Below are 21,119 nucleotides of genomic sequence, written 5' to 3'. Positions count from 1 at the left end.
TGAATTGTGGGAGCTTAGAGCTCTGAGGTTCATTTGACTTTGGGATGCTGAGTACAAACGAATACCTGTTTTGGACAAATATTTCTCCTTTACAGAGGCAGGGGAGAATTTGTGGAATCTGATAGAGACATGTGATCAGGTTGAGCCATAGAAATGGAACATTTTTGGGCTTGTGGCTAAAGGTGAGTGAGCTTCCCTTCTCCACACCTAGAGAGTCTCCTTTAAGATGCAGAGAAATTTTGGGTTTGAGAAAAGTGCCTCAAGCTTCAACACCTGAACTCTGAATAGATTAGCTGAATTCCTATCCCTCTCCACCCAACTCTCTGGCAAGTCCATTCTTAAAAGCCATTTCTTTTCTCTCTCAAATTCTGGGACTGATTTTTCATTTGCTAACCTGAGTTCCTCCCTGCTAGAAATGTGTGAGTTCTGTGGAGTTTGAATCTTAAGGGAAATGAAGGACAAAAGAAAGAGGAATGAAAGTTTGCATTAAGGAATGAGAAAGTAATGGAAAGGTATTTGGGCATAGAAGGAAGAGGTGGGGAAGGGAGGAATGGAAATCTGTTTTCTTCAAAGGCTACTCACCTCATTCTACTCACCACCATCCCCCCATCCCCTTACCCCCCACCCCCGCTTTTGATATTCTAGTGGAACCTCTAGGAAAGTTGTTGAAGATTGTTTAAGGTATGTTGCAAGAAGGAAAGAGGAAAGTTTTTAAGGGAATGTTTTTGAACGGGGGGGAAGGATGAGCACATAGAAGGGTGAGCACATGGAATACTTTCCTATCCTCACCTCCCCCCCACCTCCAGCTGTTTCCTGCCAGTTTTTCAAAAGATGATTTAAATTGAAAGACTCAAGTTTGGGTTGATTGAATAATTGTTTCTTTATACATAAGGGTTTTATTGTTTGAGGAATATGGTCATAAATGTGATCCATACTAAAAGTTTATTTGCTATTTTAAGAGCTTCTTGAATTCTTGTATGTGGTATTTGGATATTCTGTATAAGTTTAAAATATAACTTTAAAGATTATATTGGGTCATCCTGAGATTATTTAAAGAGAATCAAAAATAATAGTTTTTTCCTTGGTTTTTTATTAAGACACTCCTCCAAAAACAAAAGAAAGCGGGAGATGTAAAGGGCTAGAACTGAGCAATGCACTTGGATGGTGAAGCACGTGAGACTAATTGCCAATTGGACGGTTCCCTATTAACTTGTTTAAGGTTGACCTTCCCCAGCTGTTCTGTGCTGACTTGATTGGTGGGACAAAGAGGGGGAAGTGACGTGTGTGGGAGGAGCAAGAAAAACTTGGGTGGTGGAACTCACGCTCACTTGCACTCGTGACCGGGCGTTGGAGGCGAAGGTAAAGATCTAGAATAAAGACGTTTAGTGATCCTGACTCTTGCTGATTTCTGGAAAGATAGAGTTCCAGCATTTGGCGCCCCAACTTAGAACCTTTAACTGTAAAAATATTTTCCCAATTTCTTACTTCCCTTCTAATCTTGTTTATATTAGCTTTGTTTGTACAGAAGTTTTTAGTTTGATCTTCTATTTTGTGATCAATAATGATCTCTAGTTCTCCTCTGGTCATAAATTCCTTCCTCCTCCACAGGTCTGAGAGGTAGACTATCCTCTGTTCCTCTAATCTATTTATGGTCTCATTCTTTATGCCTAAATCATGGACGCATTTTGATCTTATCTTGGTATATGGTGTTAAGTGTGGATCCATATCTAATTTCTGAAAAACTAATTTCCAGGTTTCCCAACAGTTTTTTTTTTTCAAATAATGAATTTTAATCCCAAATGTTGGTATCTTTGGGTTTGTCAAACAGTAAATTGCTATAGTTGTACCCTTTTTTGTCCTTTGTACCTAATCTGTTCCACTGATCGACCGGTCTATTTCTTAGCCAATATCAAATGGTTTTGGTGACTGCTGCTATATAATACAGCTTTCTATCAGGTACACCTAGACGACCTTCATCTGATTTTTTTTTTCCATTCATTCCCTTGCAATTCTCGACCTTTTATTCTTCCATATGAATTTTGTTGTTATTTTTTCTAGGTCATTTAAATATCTTCTCTTTCTCTATTTTGTTCAAATAAGCCTCTAAAGATTAAAAATATCCCCTTATTACCACGTTAGCTGCATCCGACAGATTTTGGAATGATTCTCATCATTGTCATTATCTTAGGTGAAATTATTAATTGTTTCTATAATTTGCTCTTTCACCCAGTCATTCTTTAAGATGACATTATTCAGTTTCAAATTACTTTTTGGTCTATTCACCCCTAACTTCATATTGAATGTAGTTTTTATTGCATTTTGATCTGAAAAGAAGGCACTTACTATTTTTGCCTTCCTTCATTTAATTTTGAGATCTTTATGTCCTAATATATGGACTATTTTTGTATAGGATCCATGAACTGCTGAGAAGAAATCATATTCCTTTCTATCGCCATTCAGTTTTCTCCGAAAGGTCTATCATACCTTGTTTTTCTAATGTTCTATTTACTTTTTAAATTTCTTTCTTATTTGTTTTGTGGTTTGATTTGTCTAAATCTGGGAGTGCAAGGTTGAGATCTCCCACTATTATAGTTTTACTGTCTATTTCTTCTTGCAACTCTTAATGTTACCTTTAGAAAGTTATATGCTATACCACTTGGTGCATATAAGTTTAGTATTGATATGGCTTCATTGTTTATGTTACCTTTTAGCAGGATAGAGTTTCATTCCTTATCTCATTTAATTAGATCAACTTCTCTTTTGCTTGATCTGAGATAAGGATGGCTACCCCTGCTTTTTTGGATTTACTTGAAGCATAATAGGTTCTGCTCCAACCTTTAACCTTTACTCTGTATGTATCTCCCTGATTTAAGTGTGTTTCCTGTAAACAACATATTGTAGGGTTCTGGGTTTTGATCCAGTCTGCTATCCGACTCCGTTTAATGGGAGAGTTCATCCTATTCACATTTACAGTTAAAATTACTAATTCTGTTTTTCCTGCCATCATATTATCCCCTGATTATGCTTTTTTTTCCCTTGTCCCCCTGAACCCCTTCCACAGTATTTAATTTATAGGCCCCACTTGTGATGCACAGCCCTCCCTTTTTAGTATACCTCCCCCTCCTTTTAAGTCCCTTCCCTTTTTTTGTACTCTTCCCTTATTCCCCTTTTCCTTTTCCCTTTTCCTCTCCCCCCTTTTAATGAAGTGAGAGAGAATTCTCTGAAAAACAAATATGTCAATTATTTACTCTTTGAGCCTATTCTGATGAGAGTAAGATTCACACAATGTTTCTCCCCCTCTCCAAATTCCCTCAGATGTGGTAGATATGTATGCCTCTTCGTGGGATGTAGTTTCCCTCTTTTTATCTCTCCTTTCCCTTTTTCTGATACTATCCCCTTCCCTTTATTACTTCCCTTTTTTATATTATATCAGTAAAATAAAATTATCCATGTGGACTTTCTGTATATCCACACCAGAGAAATATAGTTCTCAAGAGTTCTTTTTACGTTTTTCTGCTTCAATTCAGTCTTGTGGATGTAGATCAAAAAAAATTTTTTTTAAGTCTGATTTTTTTCTTAGAAACCAATGGAATTCCTCTGTTTCTTTAAATGACCATCTTCTTCCATGGAAGAAAATGCTAAACTTAGCTGGGTAGTTTATCCTTGGTTGCATCCTTGTTCTTTTGCCTTTCGGAATATCAGGTTCCAGGCCCTTCGATCCTTTAATGTGGAGGTGGCCAGATCTTGAGTGACCCTTATTGTGGCACCTTGATATTTGAATTATTTTTTTTTCCTACCTGCTTACAGTATATTTTCTTTAGTTTGATAGTTCTGCAGCTTATCCACAATATTGCGTGTTCTTCTTTTTTTAGGGTCTTTTTCAGAAGGTGTTTGATGAATTCTTTCAACGCCTATTTTCCCTTCTGTTTCTATTATCTCTGGCCAGTTCTCTTTGATGATTTCCTGTAAAATAGAATCTAGCCTCTTTTTTTGATCATAGTTTTCGGGAAGTCAAAAGATCCTCAGATTATCTCTCCTAGATCTATTTTCCAGGTCTATAGATTTTCTCAGTAAGTATTAGACATTATTCTCCAGCTTTTAATTTTTTCATTTTGTTTGGATGATTCTTGGTTTCTCAATGAATCATTCATTTCTATTTGTTCAGTCCTGATGTTTAATGAGTCATTTTCTTTATTCACATTTTTTAGTTCTTTTTGTATGTGCCCAGTTGAATTTTTACATGAATTATTTTGCTCTGTTGAATATTTTTCCATTTCACTAATTTTTTTTAGTGAGATATTTTCTTTTTCCAATTCACAAATCCTACTTTCCTGTGATTTTTAACCATTTCTAATTCACAAATTTTGTTTCACTGCACTTCCTGTGAATTCTTTATTTTTTCCAACTCCAATTTCAAGACGTTGTTATTCTCTAGCATAGCTTGTCTTTCCTTTCCCCATTTTTCTTCAAACTCTCTTAACTTTTTTATGGTCTCTTTTAGGAGAATGTTATGTGATGGGGTGCAGGTATCACTCCCCTTTAGGGTGTTATATGGAGACTCTCTGCTGTTAACCTCCTCTGGGGTGGATACCTGCTCTTTCTCTGTAAAGAAGGTGTCAATCATTCTCTTCAGCTTCTTACTCATTGTTAAAAATCTGTGGGGTCTGCCCTTTGGGTAGGAAATGTATTTATCAGCTTCCTCCAGATGGGGATACGTTGCCTCCTGTGTCTGGACAAAGAGAGAGCTCTGAGAGAGAGTTCCCCTCCCCCCCAGAAGTGACTTAGAGATATTTAGTGCGGCTGCGTTGCTAGGAGTGCCCAGTGAAGGACCCTCACTGTGTGGCTAGCGACTTTCCTGAGACTAGAGGCTGAACAGTAAAAGCGTCACAAACCCCAGCCAAAGCCTCCCGTGGGGCCGAGAATATTAGCAGCTGACTCGGAAAGTCCCAGCGCTCAAACAAGAAGTGTCTTCCCAGAGAGCACAGTTCCTGCTGCGAAGGTTCCGGTTCCACGATTATAGGAGTTCTGCTGCTGCTGGATTTTTGCTGCAGGGAGAATTCCACTACCTCAGGCTGAGCCCTGCACTATATGGATTAGAGGCTGCCCTGAGCTGTGTCCCCCTCTGTTCAGGTTCTTAACTGCCCCAAGGAAAAGTCCTGGACAGCAGCAGGCGGCTGCACAGCTGTGCCGAGATCTGTTAGGTTGCTTCTGGTTTGGGGTGATTATATTATGTGGCTATTGTTTTAAAGTGGCTTTGATTTCTCTTCTTACTTGCTATTTTTAAAAGCAGGGTAGAGCTATCAGCCTATGCCAGATTTTTCTATCTCAGTGGCTTCTCTGATCCCAGAGTTTTCCCCAGTCCGTTGGGCACAGTGTGCTAGCCCCAATCCAACACTGTCTGTGCTGCTCTTTTGTTTTTTCCTCCCCTCGGAACCGACCTTTTTGGTCGAAATTCCAGATACTCTTCAGCTGGTATGTTGTGCTTCTAATCCTTGTGGTTTTTAACAGTCCAGCGTTATTTTTGAGGCTGATTTAACTAGTTGGTATTGAAGGAAGAAAGGAGCTTACAAATTCACATGTATCTTCTCTGCCATCTTACCTCCGCCTCTCCCCTCCCCCAACAGTTTCTTTCTTATCTGAAAAGCCTGCCAAAAATCTGGCCTTCCAGCAATCAACCTGAGCTCCGCCCATATTCTCCTACAAGCAGATAAAGGTAGCAAAGGTGGAGTCGTCTTTGGTCAGAGAGTTGAAAGATGCCAGCCAAGATGCTTTGCATCAGAGACTCTCTGTCCCACCACTTTCGGTGTGTATCTTCATCTATCTAATGCCTTTTACTAACCAGACTTTAACCTTGCTTCTAAACCTTGCAATAAACCTTGTTTTTAACCCATCTAGTTTTTCGGGCCTGTAAATTCATTTACAGGGGTCTCTTTAACTTTGTATCCTTGCGCCGAATCCTAAGGCGTTGCAGGGGAGCTCCATGTGATTCCCTGTACCCCAATCCTGCCACTAGACCTCAATTGATCCTAATCTTAATCCTATTGATGTATATACCTCCTCGTTAGGTTCCCTGTTACCTCATCAGTCTTCCAGGATTTGTTCAGTCAAGCTCTGATCTAAATGCATAGACTTTGTTAGCTAAAATTCTCTTTTACAACGCTTCTTATGCAACTCTCCTCTTGCTTTTTATATATCTGCACCCTATGTACCCAATACTGGGTTCTATAATTCAAATGGCATGATCATTTTCATAATCTTTTTTTCCATAATTATAGAAGTTTTTTTGAAATAAATATTAAAACTTTTTCTACATATCTTTTTACATATTCAATCTTTTTAACGCTCCTCCAGTAACATGTAAACGATCTATTTTCATACAGCTCTCCAGCATATCTGATCTCATGGTTTAACTATAGTAATACATATGGTCTGAATGAAATGAACACCACTTGGTTTAATTGTCATTTCCCTTCTTATTCATGATACAATGTCCTTTTCCTTTAATGGTATTTAAATCTTTTTTGGAAAGCCATTTGTTTATAATGTAATTGAATAATTCACTGTGAGTGGGCAAAAGGATGATAGAGAAGAACTAAATATTTTCAGTTTGTATTCATTCTTTAAAAATCCTGAATAATTGTGATTGTAATAGAGAGCATAATCATAAAATTTTGTTATTAATATTTTACCTCTTTTAAGCTGCACTGATTGATTTGCTTCTTATAAAAGTTTGCTCATATGCAGTGTAATTGAAATGATATTTTTCTTTTAAATATGGCTTTACAGTTTTTGAAAGTAAATTCCATCCCTATCCCCAATAATCATATCCCAGAAAGGAACTCTTATTTCAAATGAGAACATATTAGTCTTTTCTTGTACTAAGCATGGCCAGAATTTATCTTGGTTACTTGTGTACGAGGCTACTCTAAACTTATTTCCTGCCTGTTTTGTAATTTTCTAGTGCAAAGAATTCTTTTCCCATTCTTCCTGTACTTAAGATTACTTATATAACAGATTTGTGGGTTTACTTGCTTCTAATTTCTTAGTTATCTAGACATTTCCAATCATTTTTCTTTATTTTATTTGCCTTTTATAACTGTAGAGTTTTGATTGAGACTAGGTTTTTTTGTTTTTGTTTTTGTTTCTTTTGGATGTAATTTACCATGCAGTAATGGTGCAATCCTTTGGAAACTTATTTTTTTATAAATTTTTATAGCTCAAGTTATAATAATGTTTTAATTTTCAAGCCTTAGGCTTTTTTCTCAATCTTTCTACTTCCTGGACATTCTATTCCTTTTTATGAAGTAGACTTTTGCTTCTGTATATCAAATTTTCTCCACCCTCTTATCTAACTGACAAGACTATCTTCTGGTACCTCTTTTGCTGAGTAATGTAGCCACTTCCCATTTCTTTCTGGTGGATCAACTTCAATTTTTCACTGAATAACACTGAGTGACTTTTAGAAATTCATAACCCATAAATCTATATTATTTTCCCCCTCAATATCATCAGGTCCCTTTGGGTGTATAATTAGTTCACGGCAGAAGATGCCTAAATTTATACATCCAAGAATCAATTACTTAACATAAATCTCATTCTCAACAAATCCAAATTATCTCCTTTTAAAATCTCCACTCATTTTTTTTCCTTTCAGTGAGGACACTCCCTCATTTTTATATAGCATTATATTAGTTGTTAAATGTTCTACGTGTAAAGTATCTTAAGTATTTACTCCTTTCTCTTTGCCCATATGAACATTACTTATCTTGGGTTTACAGTCTTGTTGCCTCTAGGTAGGAGTATTTAAATAATATTTTTTTTCTAATTACCATTGTTATTGATAACTTTAAACATTGTCAATATTTCTCCATATTTTTCTCACTTGCATAGATTCCCCACATGCTTTATGAAAAATATTTTACAATATTAAATAGAAAAGCCAAAAAGGGAAAAATATTAGCCACCACAAAGCATTGAACTTATAGGCAATATTAAACTCTCTTTTACTTCCAATTCTGCAAGGAGGTGAGGGGAGAGAATCAATTGTTAAATTTCCTGTGCAAGGTCTGTCTTGCTGTTGCAACTCTGTAAAGATAAATATGACCTCCATTGAGATGCAGATGAAATATTCCTGCAAATATCTCATACTTCCACGTGTCTATCTTGGAAGGTGTTTGTGCAGTAAACAACTTCTCTCTTTCAAAAACCTTTTGGTGACTGGGGGAATAATTCTTCAGAGCATTCATTCAGAGTGTTCCCAGTTTACTCATTTCACAAATTTTGACTTAACTTTTATTAGAAATTTATTTTACTGTCTCTTCTAAAAAAAAGTTTTGTTGTTCTGAAGAGAACATAGAAGAAGCTTTGGAAATAAAAACTTCCACTAAGAAGAAGAAAAATAAAGAAAATTTATTCGTTAATGATCTTGAAAACTGAAATCCTGATGCTTCAAAACTGGGCATCTCTCTGGACAGACAGGAACTCTCATGAACCCGTAAGGTGTTTAAGAATGTTAGAATCCCTTTGGAAATTGTGATAGCTTCCTAATCAAATTACAAAAGGTACAGAAATTGGGACTTCTATCATTTTAATGAGAATAAACCAAATGGAATGTAGACTACAAATGTGAAAAAAGGGAAGCTATTTTTAAGTAGCCTTTTTTGTAATATTCTTCTGTCACTCCAAAAGCTTGGAGATGCCTGAACAATCGGACATGATGAGACTGGCTGAAGAAATTCTGTATGTGACAGAAGCAGTAATAATATCATGAACTAAAATCAATGAATTTAAGGAAAATCCTAGAGATATCTTTGTGAATGAATATGAGCTCTTCCCCCTAATTAGAACCATAACAAAAGCTAAGCAATAGTTTAGTAACCACTCACATCAAAAAACTATTAGAGAACAAAGGAGAAAAATAAGAAGTTTTCAATAAGAGATTGCAAAGCATGGAATTCAGTACACTTCATTTACTCAACTCTTACTAGTGAAAGAAGTAGGGATCCCAATACAAGATGCTTAATAGCCAAATGAGTATTCTTCTCAATTGAAAAACATACTCTGGTGTTTTTGTTTTACAGAGAAAATGGATTTAAAACAATTCAAAAGGAAGAAAGAAACAGCATGGTAAGGAAGTCCAATTCCTGGGGAATTTTCTCATTTGTATTCTTTCAGTATTTTTTAAGGGCTGGCTTCTATGCATTCTCATGGAAACTCTGGGATGCAGTGAGGAGGATGCAGAACAGGCCTCAAACATTGTAACATGGAATTTGCTGGGAGTTTTGTGAGACTCTCATGACTTGAACAAACTAAAACTGCCACAGGCACAATTATTCTTATTCTTAGGAATTGGGAATTAGGGAAGAAGTCCTTTTTCAATACTCTAATGTGATGTTAGGTTTTGCAAGTGGTACTAGGAATATATATTCACTGTCTCCAACAGGATTGTTCATTACAACCATTCTTCTCACCCTAAGCAATTTGAAACCCCAGGAAACAATGTAAATCAGTGCTTTATTTCCCCTAAAATTCTCTTGACACCTTCTTTCTTGCTGATCTTTTTCAGCTGCCAAGGAATGAAAATCTGTGTAGAAAAGCCCAAAACTGTAGATCCAAGTATAACGTTTCCAGACTAATGAATTAATATGTCCCCATGGATCTCATCCTCTACACATCCAAATTACCTTCTCCAACTCCTGGCATTCAGATTTATAGATAACTCTCAGTGCTCTCCGCCCTTACACCTATATAGTAACATACCAGTTACCAAATCCTGTCTGTTCCAATTCTTCCGTATCTCCATATTTATTCCTTTCTCTATTCCTACAGCAATATTACACACTCTGCTTCTTGCTCTTATCACTACTTGTTTGCACTTTTTTACAATAAACAATTGGAAAAGATGGCTGCAGAGGAAAAAAAAAAGTTCATACAATAAAAAAAGTAGGTGAATTCCACATAAAGAGGGATACCCGCCAGCAAAATAAGACAGCAGGGAATAGTTTATCTGTCAGATTGATGGATAAGGGAAGAATTTATCAACAAAGACGACAGAGGGCATTGCAAAATAGAAAGTAGATTGGGTTGATTATATATTAAAAAAAAAAAAAAAGTTTTGACAGACACAACCAATGCACCCAACATTAGAGGGAAAACAGAAAAGTGAGGGAAATGTTGTTTTGCAATAAGTATCTCTGGTAAAGGTCTCATTTCTTAGATATATAGAGACTGAGTCAAATTTATTATGCTATCTATGTCATCATCAATTGGTAAATGCTCAAAATACCTGATCAAGCAATTTTCAGACAAGGAAATCAAAATTATTTATTGTCATACAAAAAATATTCTTAATCACTAATGATCAGAGAAATACACATTAAACTAACTCTGAGTTATCATTTCACACTTCTGAGAGTGGCTAATATGAGCAAAAGTAGTTGGATGTTGGAGGGGATGTGGGAAAAGTGGGCCAGTACAAGTACTGTTGTGGAGTTTTAATTGAATCAACCCTTCTGGAGAGCAATTGGGAACAATAACCAAAGGGATATCAAATCTGCATCCTCTTTGACCCAGCAATAACACTATTAGGTCTAGAAAAGGAGGTACAAACATTTATAGCAGCCCTTTTGCTAGCTAAGAATTAGAAATCAAAGGGGATTCCCATCAATTGCAGAATGACCCAAGAAGTTGCGGTATAAGTAATATTGTAATGAAATAATATTGTATTATGTCCTGAGAAATGAGAAACAGGTTAATTTCAGGAAAAAATGGTAAGGCCTGAATTGATTTATACTGAACAGGATCAGGAAGTAGTACATTGAAACAGGAGTATTGTTGGATAAAAAACTTTGAATAACAATTATTTTCAAACAATAAAATAATCCAAAAAGACAGATGATGAAAATATCTGTCTGCAGAGAAAGAACTGATCTTGATTGACTATTGACTGAATCACGGTATTTTCCAATTTTTCTTTCTTTCATTTTTTTCTTTGAGTCTTCTTGTCTAAAATGACTAAAATGGAAATGTTTTACATTATTGCACAACTGTAATTTGAATCTGACCACTTACTGTCCCAGGAAGAAGTGGAAAGAAAGAAGTGAGGAAGTGATAGGATGTCAAACTCAAAACGTTATTTTTTTATTATTATATATATATATATTTTTTAAAATAATATTATCCCTTGTGTTCATTTTTCCAAATTATCCTCCCTCCTTCTACTCCCTCCCCCCCCCATGACAGGCAATCCCATACATTTTACATGTGTTACAATATAACCTAGATACAATACATGTGTGTAAATCCCATTTTCTTGTTGCACAATAAGCATTAGATTCTGAAGGTACATGTAATCTGGGCAGACAGATATTAGTGCTAACAATTTACATTCACTTCCCAGTGTTTCTTCTCTGGGTGTATCTATCTCTGTCCATCATTGATCAACTGGAAGTGAGTTGGATCTTCTTTATGTTGAAGATTTCCACTTCCATCAGAATACATCCTCATACAGTATTGTTGTTGAAGTGTACAGTGATCTTCTGGTTCTGCTCATTTCACTCAGCATCAGTTGATGTAAGTCTCTCCAAGCCTCTCTGTATTCCTCCTGCTGGTCATTTCTTACAGAACAATAATATTCCATAACCTTCATATACCACAATTTACCCAACCATTCTCCAACTGATGGGCATCCATTCATCTTCCAGTTTCTAGCTACAACAAAAAGAGCTGCCACAAACATTGTGGCACATACAGGTCTCTTTCCGCTCTTTAGTATTTCTTTGGGATATAAGCCCAGTAGTAGTACTGCTGGGTCAAAGGGTATGCACAGTTTGATAACTTTTTGGGCATAGTTCCAAATTGCTCTCCAGAATGGCTGGATTCTTTCACAACTCCACCAGCAATGTATTAATGTCCCAGGTTTCCCACATCCCCTCCAACATTCATCATTATTTGTTCCTGTCATCTTGGCCAATCTTTCAGGTGTGTAGTGGTATCTCAGAGTTGTCTTAATTTGCATTTCTCTGAGCAGTAGTGATTTGGAACACTCTTTCATATGAAACTCAAAGCTTTAAATAAAATATTTTTAAAAATAATATATTTTACTTAATCTAGCAATGTTTCTTTTCCAAAAAAATCATCGTTTGAGGATGAAGCACAATTTTTTAAAGTTTCATAAGAGCAAAAATATATTCTGCAAGGTAAACTAATGCAGTATTGGTGGGGTTTCAGAATGGTAGACTATCATTACAAATCACCATAGCAGTATCCTCCTGCAATTACAGAAATCAATGTACCCCTCCTCTGTTTCTATCTTCACCTTATTAGGAATGTAACAAATGGAGTGTAGTGTGCAAAGAAGTCAAAAGAAGAGATTATGTTTATGTTCAAAGAGCACTTCTCATAGCATTCTTGTGGACATGCCTGATAAGTGGAGACTGACTAAATAAATCCTAGAATCCTAATCAAAAAGAAACAAACTAGTCATTTAAATAGATCGATTTAAGAAAATGGAAAATTCTGGATACCTCTCTGAATTAATGAGTACGATAATTAAATCAAATTAAAAGCACAAAGTCATTTAGTAACAACCAATAAGATTTATATAAATACATTTTTTGAATTACAAGAGAAATAATTTGTTGTAATGCCTGAGAAACTGAGCCAGATAGAGATTAGAGAATATTTAATAATTTATTTAATGGAGAGATATAATGGGACCAAATGGATCCATGGTTTGGTCCCAAGACTGAATGAGACTATTGTCTCTAAGAATCCAGCAAACAATGTGAGTTCTCAAAGACATATATACACATGGCGCAGATGCAGGGGGTAGACTGAGGCAAGGGCGGAGTCAGGGTGCTGAGAGTGGGAAGGGGACTCTGACAGGGTGGGGTGAGGCATTGGAGGTGAGATGGCATAATCAGGGGGAAGCACCCCGGACATGGGGAGAGACATTTGATAAGATGGTATCTGACATCCCTTAGCTTGGGATGGGGAGAGCAATTCTGATATTCTAAAACAAACGATCTTTTATCCTTATCAAATATTCTGATAAAGAGCAGGAGGAGGTTTTGCAGGACTGAGCTTTGACTGAAGCTGAGAAACTGAGTCAGGACTTGGTCAGGATAATTAGGGAGACTGAGAACTGTGGCATAACATTCCAAATAGTGATTCATGGCAAAATCCTCAAAGGAAAGAAACCCAAGGCAATAACTGATAAAAAGCTGTCAATATTTCATTCACTTTAATGAAAATAATACAAAATACCTTAAAATACATCATTCCTGTTTTCCAGAGACATGCTACAGGCAATTGCCGAAGAAAGAAAGAAATTAAATTTGAAAAAAGGTAGGAGAGTTCAGTTTAAGGATATAGTTATAATATGGGTTCCAAAAAGTTTTATTTGGAGTCTAATTATAAGCCCTCTCCTGAAAATTGTTTCCTATATTGAGAAAGACGATGGTAAAATCATTGAAATCAAGGCTTCATACATGGGACTTTAAGGCACTTTTGGGGGCATTCTAAAATATCAAAATCTTTTACGATGAAAGACCATGTCATTTCCCTCTTATTAAGAATTCTGAATGGGGGGGGACTTTTAAAACTGTTTTAAAGTTATTCTTTAATAGTTGAAATAATATTGTACATAGTCACTGCTCCCAAAAGGATTATGACTTAAAGAAATCACCTTTACTAGTTTCAACAATATGAAACAGAATTTAGTGAAATTCATCACCAGAACTATTGGAGGGGAGAAGTATTGAAATATTATTTATAATATAGCCATTCTCAAATTTATTCCTACACTCTCAATACTGAGCCAGATTCGTGAATTCAGTGAAAGATGCATAGACACATAGATTAGGTACACATACACATATATGCTTTATAAATAAAGTTCAGCAAAAATTACAAAACTGAAAAGAATATACAATGTTAAGTTTATGTCTTCCACAGCCTCTCTGCCAATGAGAGATTTATATTTTTTATTTTCCTTAGGTTAGGGCTAGGATTCTTCTTCTTCTTCTTCTTCTTCTTCTTCTTCTTCTTCTTCTTCTTCTTCTTCTTCTTCTCTTCTTCTTCTTCTCTTCTTCTTCTTCTTCTTCTTCTTCTTCTTCTTCTTCTGCTTCTGCTTCTGCTTCTGCTTCTTCTTCTTCTTCTTGTTCTTGTTCTTGTTCTTGTTCTTGTTCTTGTTCTTGTTCTTGTTCTTGTTCTTGTTCTTGTTCTTGTTCTTGTTCTTGTTCTTCTTGTTCTTCTTCTTCTTCTTCTTCTTCTTCTTCTTCTTCTTCTTCTTCTTCTGCTTCTGCTTCTGCTTCTGCTTCTTGTTCTTGTTCTTGTTCTTGTTCTTGTTCTTGTTCTTGTTCTTGTTCTTGTTCTTGTTCTTGTTCTTCTTGTTCTTGTTCTTCTTGTTCTTGTTCTTCTTCTTCTTCTTCTTCTTCTTCTTCTTCTTCTTCTTCTTCTTCTTCTTCTTCTTCTTCTTCCTCTTCTTCTTCTTCTTCTTCTTTTTTAATATTGTGGCAATTGGGCTTCTGTGACTTGATTAAGTGTCTGAGGCTAGATTTGCACTCAGTTCCTCTTGACTCCAGGACTGATGCTCTATCCACTGAGCTAGGTTTTTTCCAAAACTGGTAATGAGACAATGGCAATCTTTCAGTATAGATTTCATTTCCATCAATTTTTGTTCTTTCTGCATGTGTTCATCAGTGTTTACTTGGGCTGCTCTGAAATCTATAATTTCATCATTTCTGATGGTGCTAAAATATATTTTCAATAGTTGTCAATGATGACTTCTGATCCAAATGAAAAGGCTTCTGTTTCCAAATTTTTTCTTTCTTTCTTTTAAAATATATTTAAAGCATAATACCATACACAAAAAAGTTATGAAAATAGAAAAAGGAATAAAAGCATTGTCATTTGTACATGCCTAAAAAAAGGATTCAAAATATGTAATATTTTTTCAAGAAAATGGGTATAAAATAGAACAAAGTTTATTCAGAACTGTCCCATCTTTGCTTCCTTGTAGCTTTTCTCTTGTTCTTTGCTGTGCACTTTTTACTTTATTCTTTTCTTCCTTTTCTTCCCTTCCCCACAATCTCCCTCAAGGAGACTGGAGTTTAGCATGTTTATGTTAGCACAATAAAAACATGCCTATATACACTCACATACACACCTAGACATATATACACATGGGAGGGATACAATAACTCCTGAATGGGGGGGAGTCATCCAGAAAGAATTCAGAAACTCAGGTCGCTTTATGTTGCCATAAGGCAGGCAAAGCTGATTAACAGAAGTCGTTATTTAGAAGGGGAGAGACGGGAAGTTTCAAAGGAAAGAAGTCAAAGCAGGGCATGTTAAATATTGTAGATAGATAAGCAGTGTTTATACAAAAGTACATTGAGAGTTTGCATCCCTATCATGGCCTTCTGATTATTGTATACAGTAACTTTGGGCATCAGTTCAGGACAGCTCCCTTTGTGCAAAATATCCTTTCATTTCATGAAATGCAATAAGAGCTCACATGGGAATTAGGGAATCCTGTCAGCATCCCTGCCTGGGGCCCACCTAGACACTGGTTGCCACCAGGGACATAACTTTTCGCTGGGCTCTATTCATCCCAGCACACTCACATAGATACATACATATATACACACACAAATGCATGTATATGTGTGTGTGTGTATATATATATATATATATATATATATATATATATACATATACATATACATATACATATATGTATCTATCTATACACATATAGATAGATAGATATATGTATGGATGGACATATATCCATATGGATATTTGTAATCATAAACAAATGTACAGATATCCATTGCTATTTGTCTTCTCTTTGTGTGAATGTGGATGTCATCATTCTCCTTGGGTTCAAGGTTTTCTGTGTTTTTCTAAATGTACCAACTTATCATGTTTGATTTAAGAATGATACTCTGACCTTATACTGTTTAATTATTTTGAATAGTGTAAAAGGAATATCAATATGGCTGATATAATAATGTAGTTTCTCTATTTTTTCTTTTTTGAAACATTCACTTTGTGTTATATCAATGATTATTATTCTAATTTTTTTTGTTTCTTTGATTTTTTCCCCCCTTGAAAAATGCTACTCCAAATCCTTATGTTTGTGGGTATCTCTTATTTCCTATCCCTATGGACACTGCTAGTTTATCTTGCTAACTTCCTTCTCCATGCCCACCTCCTTCAAAAGGATGTCTTCTGTCATCACCCTTTATCTCCTTCTTTATCCCATTTCTATTAAGCTACACACCATATCCCATTTCCTCTACACATCCTTCCATCTACCAAATTAACCTGATCCCTCACCGTCTTATTTCTTAAATTCTGAAAATTTTTATTGTCTCCTAGACGTATATGTATTATTTCCTCTTGTATTCATTCCCAGTGTGAATAGGATTTCAGACTTGCCAGCTCTCTTCCCCCATATCTAATTCCACTATGGCAATTCTTCCTCTTGCAACCATCATATTATATATTTACTATTTTAACGTTTACCTTTATGGTTTTGCTTTGTAGAGTCATATCATTTCACCTCTACCCCATGAATTACCCAATTACCAACAATTATTTTAATCCTGAGGCTTAAATTTGTATAACACTTAGGCAGTAAGCAGTTTATCCTTATTGAATCCCTTGAAATATTTTCTATTTCTCTAATATTTTGTGTATATCAAAATATCTGCTAAGTTCAGCTTTCTCTTGTTTTCAACAGAAACCTAAATGTCTGGAAGATTGCTGAATGCCTTTCTTTTTTCTTTTTTGATTAATTTTGCTTGCCACAATATTTTTGCTTAGTGTTTTGGATTTTTTGATAAATAGTGTTCTAAGACCTTACATCTTTTATTGTAGTTCTTTTCTTACAATATAGCTTATGTTTTGTTCCATTTTTTTCATTCTTTATCTTTTTTTTTTATTACTCCTTTGTCTCTTGTGACTTTTGTGGCTTCCCCCTGCCTAATTTCAATTTTCAAAGAGTCATTTTCTTAATACTGTGCATCTCCTTTTCAAGTTGTTTGAATTTTCTTTGTTAAACTTGTTTTCTTTGGATTCTTTTTTCTATTATATATGTCTATATTAGTTTTTCTTCCATTTTTATTATTTGATTATTTAAAGGCTTTTTTGAGAAGTTCTATGAATTCTTCATGGGTATGTGAGCATTTCACATTGCAAAAGGAAGGCAGAGCCTCTTTATTCAACTTAAGCATGCTTTTCTGAAGAAAAACTTGGATCTTCCCTATGTAGACAATCCTTTCTATGGTTGGTTTTTTTCTCCTTAGTTTAGTTTTTTTTTTTTTTTCTTTTTTCTTTTAAAATAAGTGGTTGGTAGCATAAGAGGTTGGTAAGGGATGTCCTCTGGCCTCAAGTTCTGGTTCATTTGTCTCCTCTATCCTGAAACATTAAACTAAGATCTCTCCTCTCTTCTAACTGCCTGCAGCCTTCTTATTCCAGTGTTTCTGCACTCATTAACTTGGTCGCAGTTCCTTTTCTCCCATGGTCATGTGTATGCACTACCAGTAGGCCTAGTGTTGCTTATCAGCAGAGGTTTTCTGTATCTTTTCCACACAGTATACAAAGTGAAATTTCTTGTGTTTGGGGCTGAGACTTTATCCCAACCCAACTAATCACAAGGCTAGCTCTTCACTATTTTAAGTTGAACTAACCTTGAAAGTATTTACAGTTTTAAAGAAGGCAAATTCTCTTCCTAGCTTCTTCAGATCTTTTCCTATTGTCCCACGATTACCTTCATTCATCTCCCACTTCTATTGGTTTTTCATTGGTCTAAATAAGCCAGAAGTGCAGATTTTTGTCTTATTTATAAAGAAAATGGAAAGAGCCTGGAATTTTCTGTGCTGTCCACAATTTCCCAACATCCTTCTTCCCTGAGCACCTTTTTTTTTCCTTCATAACTTTTGATTAATTTTTTAAAAAAGATTTTGCACTACAGGTTTTGGTGATCCTGCTCCCACATCAGATGTCTCCTATTTGTTTTGCTATTCTACCTGAGTCTTCTTCAGGATCTATATAAAGAGCATGCCCTACTCAGCATGAATGGCTGTATGCTCCAAGGCTTTTCTTCTTTTCACTTTGCTGTCCATACTATCTTGCTTTGTGATTTTGTTTTTATTTATTTTTGTTTTCTTTCGTTTTTGATCAGGAAATTGAGGTTAAATGACTTGCTCAGGAGCACACAGCTAGTAAGTAATAAATTGCTCAGGCAGGATTTGAACTCAGGTACTCCTGACTCCAGGGCTGGTACCTACCAGGCCATCTAGCTGCCCTTGCTTTGTAAACTCGTAATCATGTCAGCTCCCATGAGTTTAATGAATCTTCACTCCATGTAGAGAATCTATTTTCAAACATTCTCATTTATACCTCATCTCTTAACCCCTTTTCTCTCCCCATTTAGTCAATACATTGTGCAGTTCCTTCATCACTTGAACCCTGGTTGGTTTCAAGGGTTCGCCTTTCCTAAAGTCTTTATCCAGTCCACTCAGTTCCACCCTCACTGCCATACTGTTCTTTTTAAAACACAGGTATGACCATAGTGTGGATGCAATCCTTAAAATCAGGAACCTCCTTAATAAAGTGTATGATAGTGTTTGGGATTTTGATAATCCCTCATCCTTTGTCTCTTTCTAGACCTTCTCCTTAACCCCTACTTACTGACTTCCAAGTCCAAAGACCCAGGGGCTTTTTCCTCTTCCTCAAACACCACCCTCCTTAGCAACAAAATGATGTATGCTTTCCTTTAACTGATGATAATCTTGCTGTACTTTGAAAACATGTATATACATACATATACATATATATATATATGTATATGTATATACATACTCTATGGGTCAGTGAAATAAACCAGAGGTATTCACTGACAATTCACTGACATACTGTTGCTTCTTGTCTCCTTGTGCCATCCTCTCACATGATTAGATCTATTTTGCTGGTCAGAATTAGGTCCCAGAAGCTTGGAACAAGTGGCACCCAAAGCGCCGAGCACAAAGCAGTGATACTCAAGGGTCATGAGTGTGGGGATCCTGCAAGAAAAGTCCCTTCAGAAACCCTGCAGATGGGGAAGGACATGGGGAAGACCTGGTAAGGATCTTTTGATTACTTTAATTTTTGACTGAGTAATTGAAAATGGGCCAATTTGACATGAAATGGCCAAGGCGGGAGACTTATGAAAAATGCTTAGTAAAATTGATAAAGAAACAAGGGCTTGCAATAACCAGATAACAATTTTTTAAATTTTTATTTATACTTTTTTGACATTATATATGGATGAGTAATTTTTAACATTATCCCTTGTATTCATTTTTCCAAATTATCCCCTCCCTCCCTCTACTCCCTCTTCTTGATGACAGGCAATCCCATACATTTTACATCTTTTACAATATAACCTAGATACAATATATGTGTGAAAGTCCCATTTTCTTGTTGCACATTAAGTATTAGATTCCGAAGGTATAAGTAACCTGGGTAGATAGACAGTAGTGCTAACAATTTACATTCACTTCCCAGTGTTCCTTCTCTGGGTGCAGTTGTTTCGGTCCATCATTGATCAACTGGAAGTGAGTTGGATCTTCTTTATGTTGAAGATATCCACTTCCATCAGAATACATCTTCATACAACATTGAAGTGTACAGTGATCTTCTGGTTCTATTCAATTCACTCAGCATCAGTTGATGTAAGTCTCTCCAAGCCTCTCTGTATTCCTCCTGCTGGTCATTTCTTTTTTTTTTTTTTTTTATTATATATATATTTTATAATATTATCCCTTGTATTCATTTTTCCAAATTGCCCCCCCTCCCTCCATTCCCTCCCCCCGACGACAGGCAATACCATACATTTTACATGTGTTACAATATAGTCTAAGTACAATACATGTGTGTGAATATCATTTTCTTGTTGCACAATAAACATTAGAATCCGAAGGTACATGCAACCTGGGCAGACAGATATTAGTGCCAACAATTTACATTCGCCTCCCAGTGTTCCTTCTCTGGGTATAGCTATCTCTGTCCATCATTGATCAACTGGAAGTGAGTTGGATCTTCTTTATGTTGAAGATTTCCACTTCCATCAGAATACATCCTCATACAGTATTGTTGTTGAAGTATACAGTGATCTTCTGGTTCTGCTCATTTCACTCAGCATCAGTTGATTTAAGTCTCTCCAACGCTCTCTGTATTCCTCCTGCTGGTCATTTCTTACAGAGCAATAATATTCCATAACCTTCATATACCACAATTTACCCAACCATTCTCCAACTGATGGACATCCATTCATCTTCCAGTTTCTAGCTACAACAAAGAGCTGCCACAAACATTTTGGCACATATATGTTTCTTTCCGCTCTTTAGTATTTCTTTGGGATATAATCCCAGTAGTAGCACTGCTGGGTCAAAGGGTATGCACAGTTTGATAACTTTTTGGGCATAATTCCAGATTGCTCTCCAGAATGGCTGGATTCTTTCACAACTCCACCCCTGCTGGTCATTTCTTACAGAGCAATAATATTCCATAACCTTCATATACCATAATTTACCCAACTATTCTCCAACTGATGGGCATCCATTCATCTTCCAGTTTCTAGCCACTACTAAAAGAGCTGCCACAAACATTTTGGCACATACTGGTCCCTTTCCCCTCCTCGGTGTTTCTTTGGGATATAAGCCCAATAGCAGCAATGCTGGGTCAAAGGATATGCAAAGTTTGATAACTTTTTGGGCATAGTTCCCAATTGCTCTCCAGAATGGCTGGATTTTTTCACAACACCACCAAGAATGTATTAGTGTCCCAGTTTTCCCACATCCCCTCCAACATTCATCATTCTTTGTTCCTGTCATCTTAGCCAATCTGACAGGTGTGTAGTGGTATCTCAGAGTTGTCTTAATTTGCATTTCTCTGATAAGTAGTGATTTGGAACACTCTTTCATATGAGTGGATATAGTTTCAATTTCATCTTCTGAGAATTGTCTGTTCATATCCTTTGACCATTTATCAATTGGAGAATGGTTTCATTTCTTATAAATTAGGGTCAGTTCTCTATATATTTTATCCAGATTCTCCTGGAATGC

General features: G+C 36.0%; 1 protein-coding gene across 1 annotated transcript in view; it reads left to right on the top strand.

The window, feature by feature from the left end:
- The window catches only part of LOC141562175 (uncharacterized), a 77,416-nt gene that overhangs the window by 17,254 nt on the left and 39,043 nt on the right, over positions 1 to 21,119 (top strand). Inside the window, exons 2-5 of the mRNA XM_074302186.1 lie at positions 9,081 to 9,126; positions 13,295 to 13,347; positions 18,973 to 19,134; positions 19,561 to 19,727. Of these exons, the coding sequence (XP_074158287.1) occupies positions 9,081 to 9,126; positions 13,295 to 13,347; positions 18,973 to 19,134; positions 19,561 to 19,600 (301 nt within the window). The 3' untranslated portion in view covers positions 19,601 to 19,727. The remainder of the gene's footprint in view (positions 1 to 9,080; positions 9,127 to 13,294; positions 13,348 to 18,972; positions 19,135 to 19,560; positions 19,728 to 21,119) is intronic.

The sequence above is a fragment of the Sminthopsis crassicaudata genome, chromosome 3 (genome assembly GCF_048593235.1).
Source record: "Sminthopsis crassicaudata isolate SCR6 chromosome 3, ASM4859323v1, whole genome shotgun sequence".
Taxonomy (NCBI): Eukaryota; Metazoa; Chordata; class Mammalia; order Dasyuromorphia; family Dasyuridae; genus Sminthopsis; species Sminthopsis crassicaudata.
The sequence above is the reverse complement of the archived record's forward strand: the minus strand, read 5'-3'. Positions and strand labels throughout refer to the sequence as shown.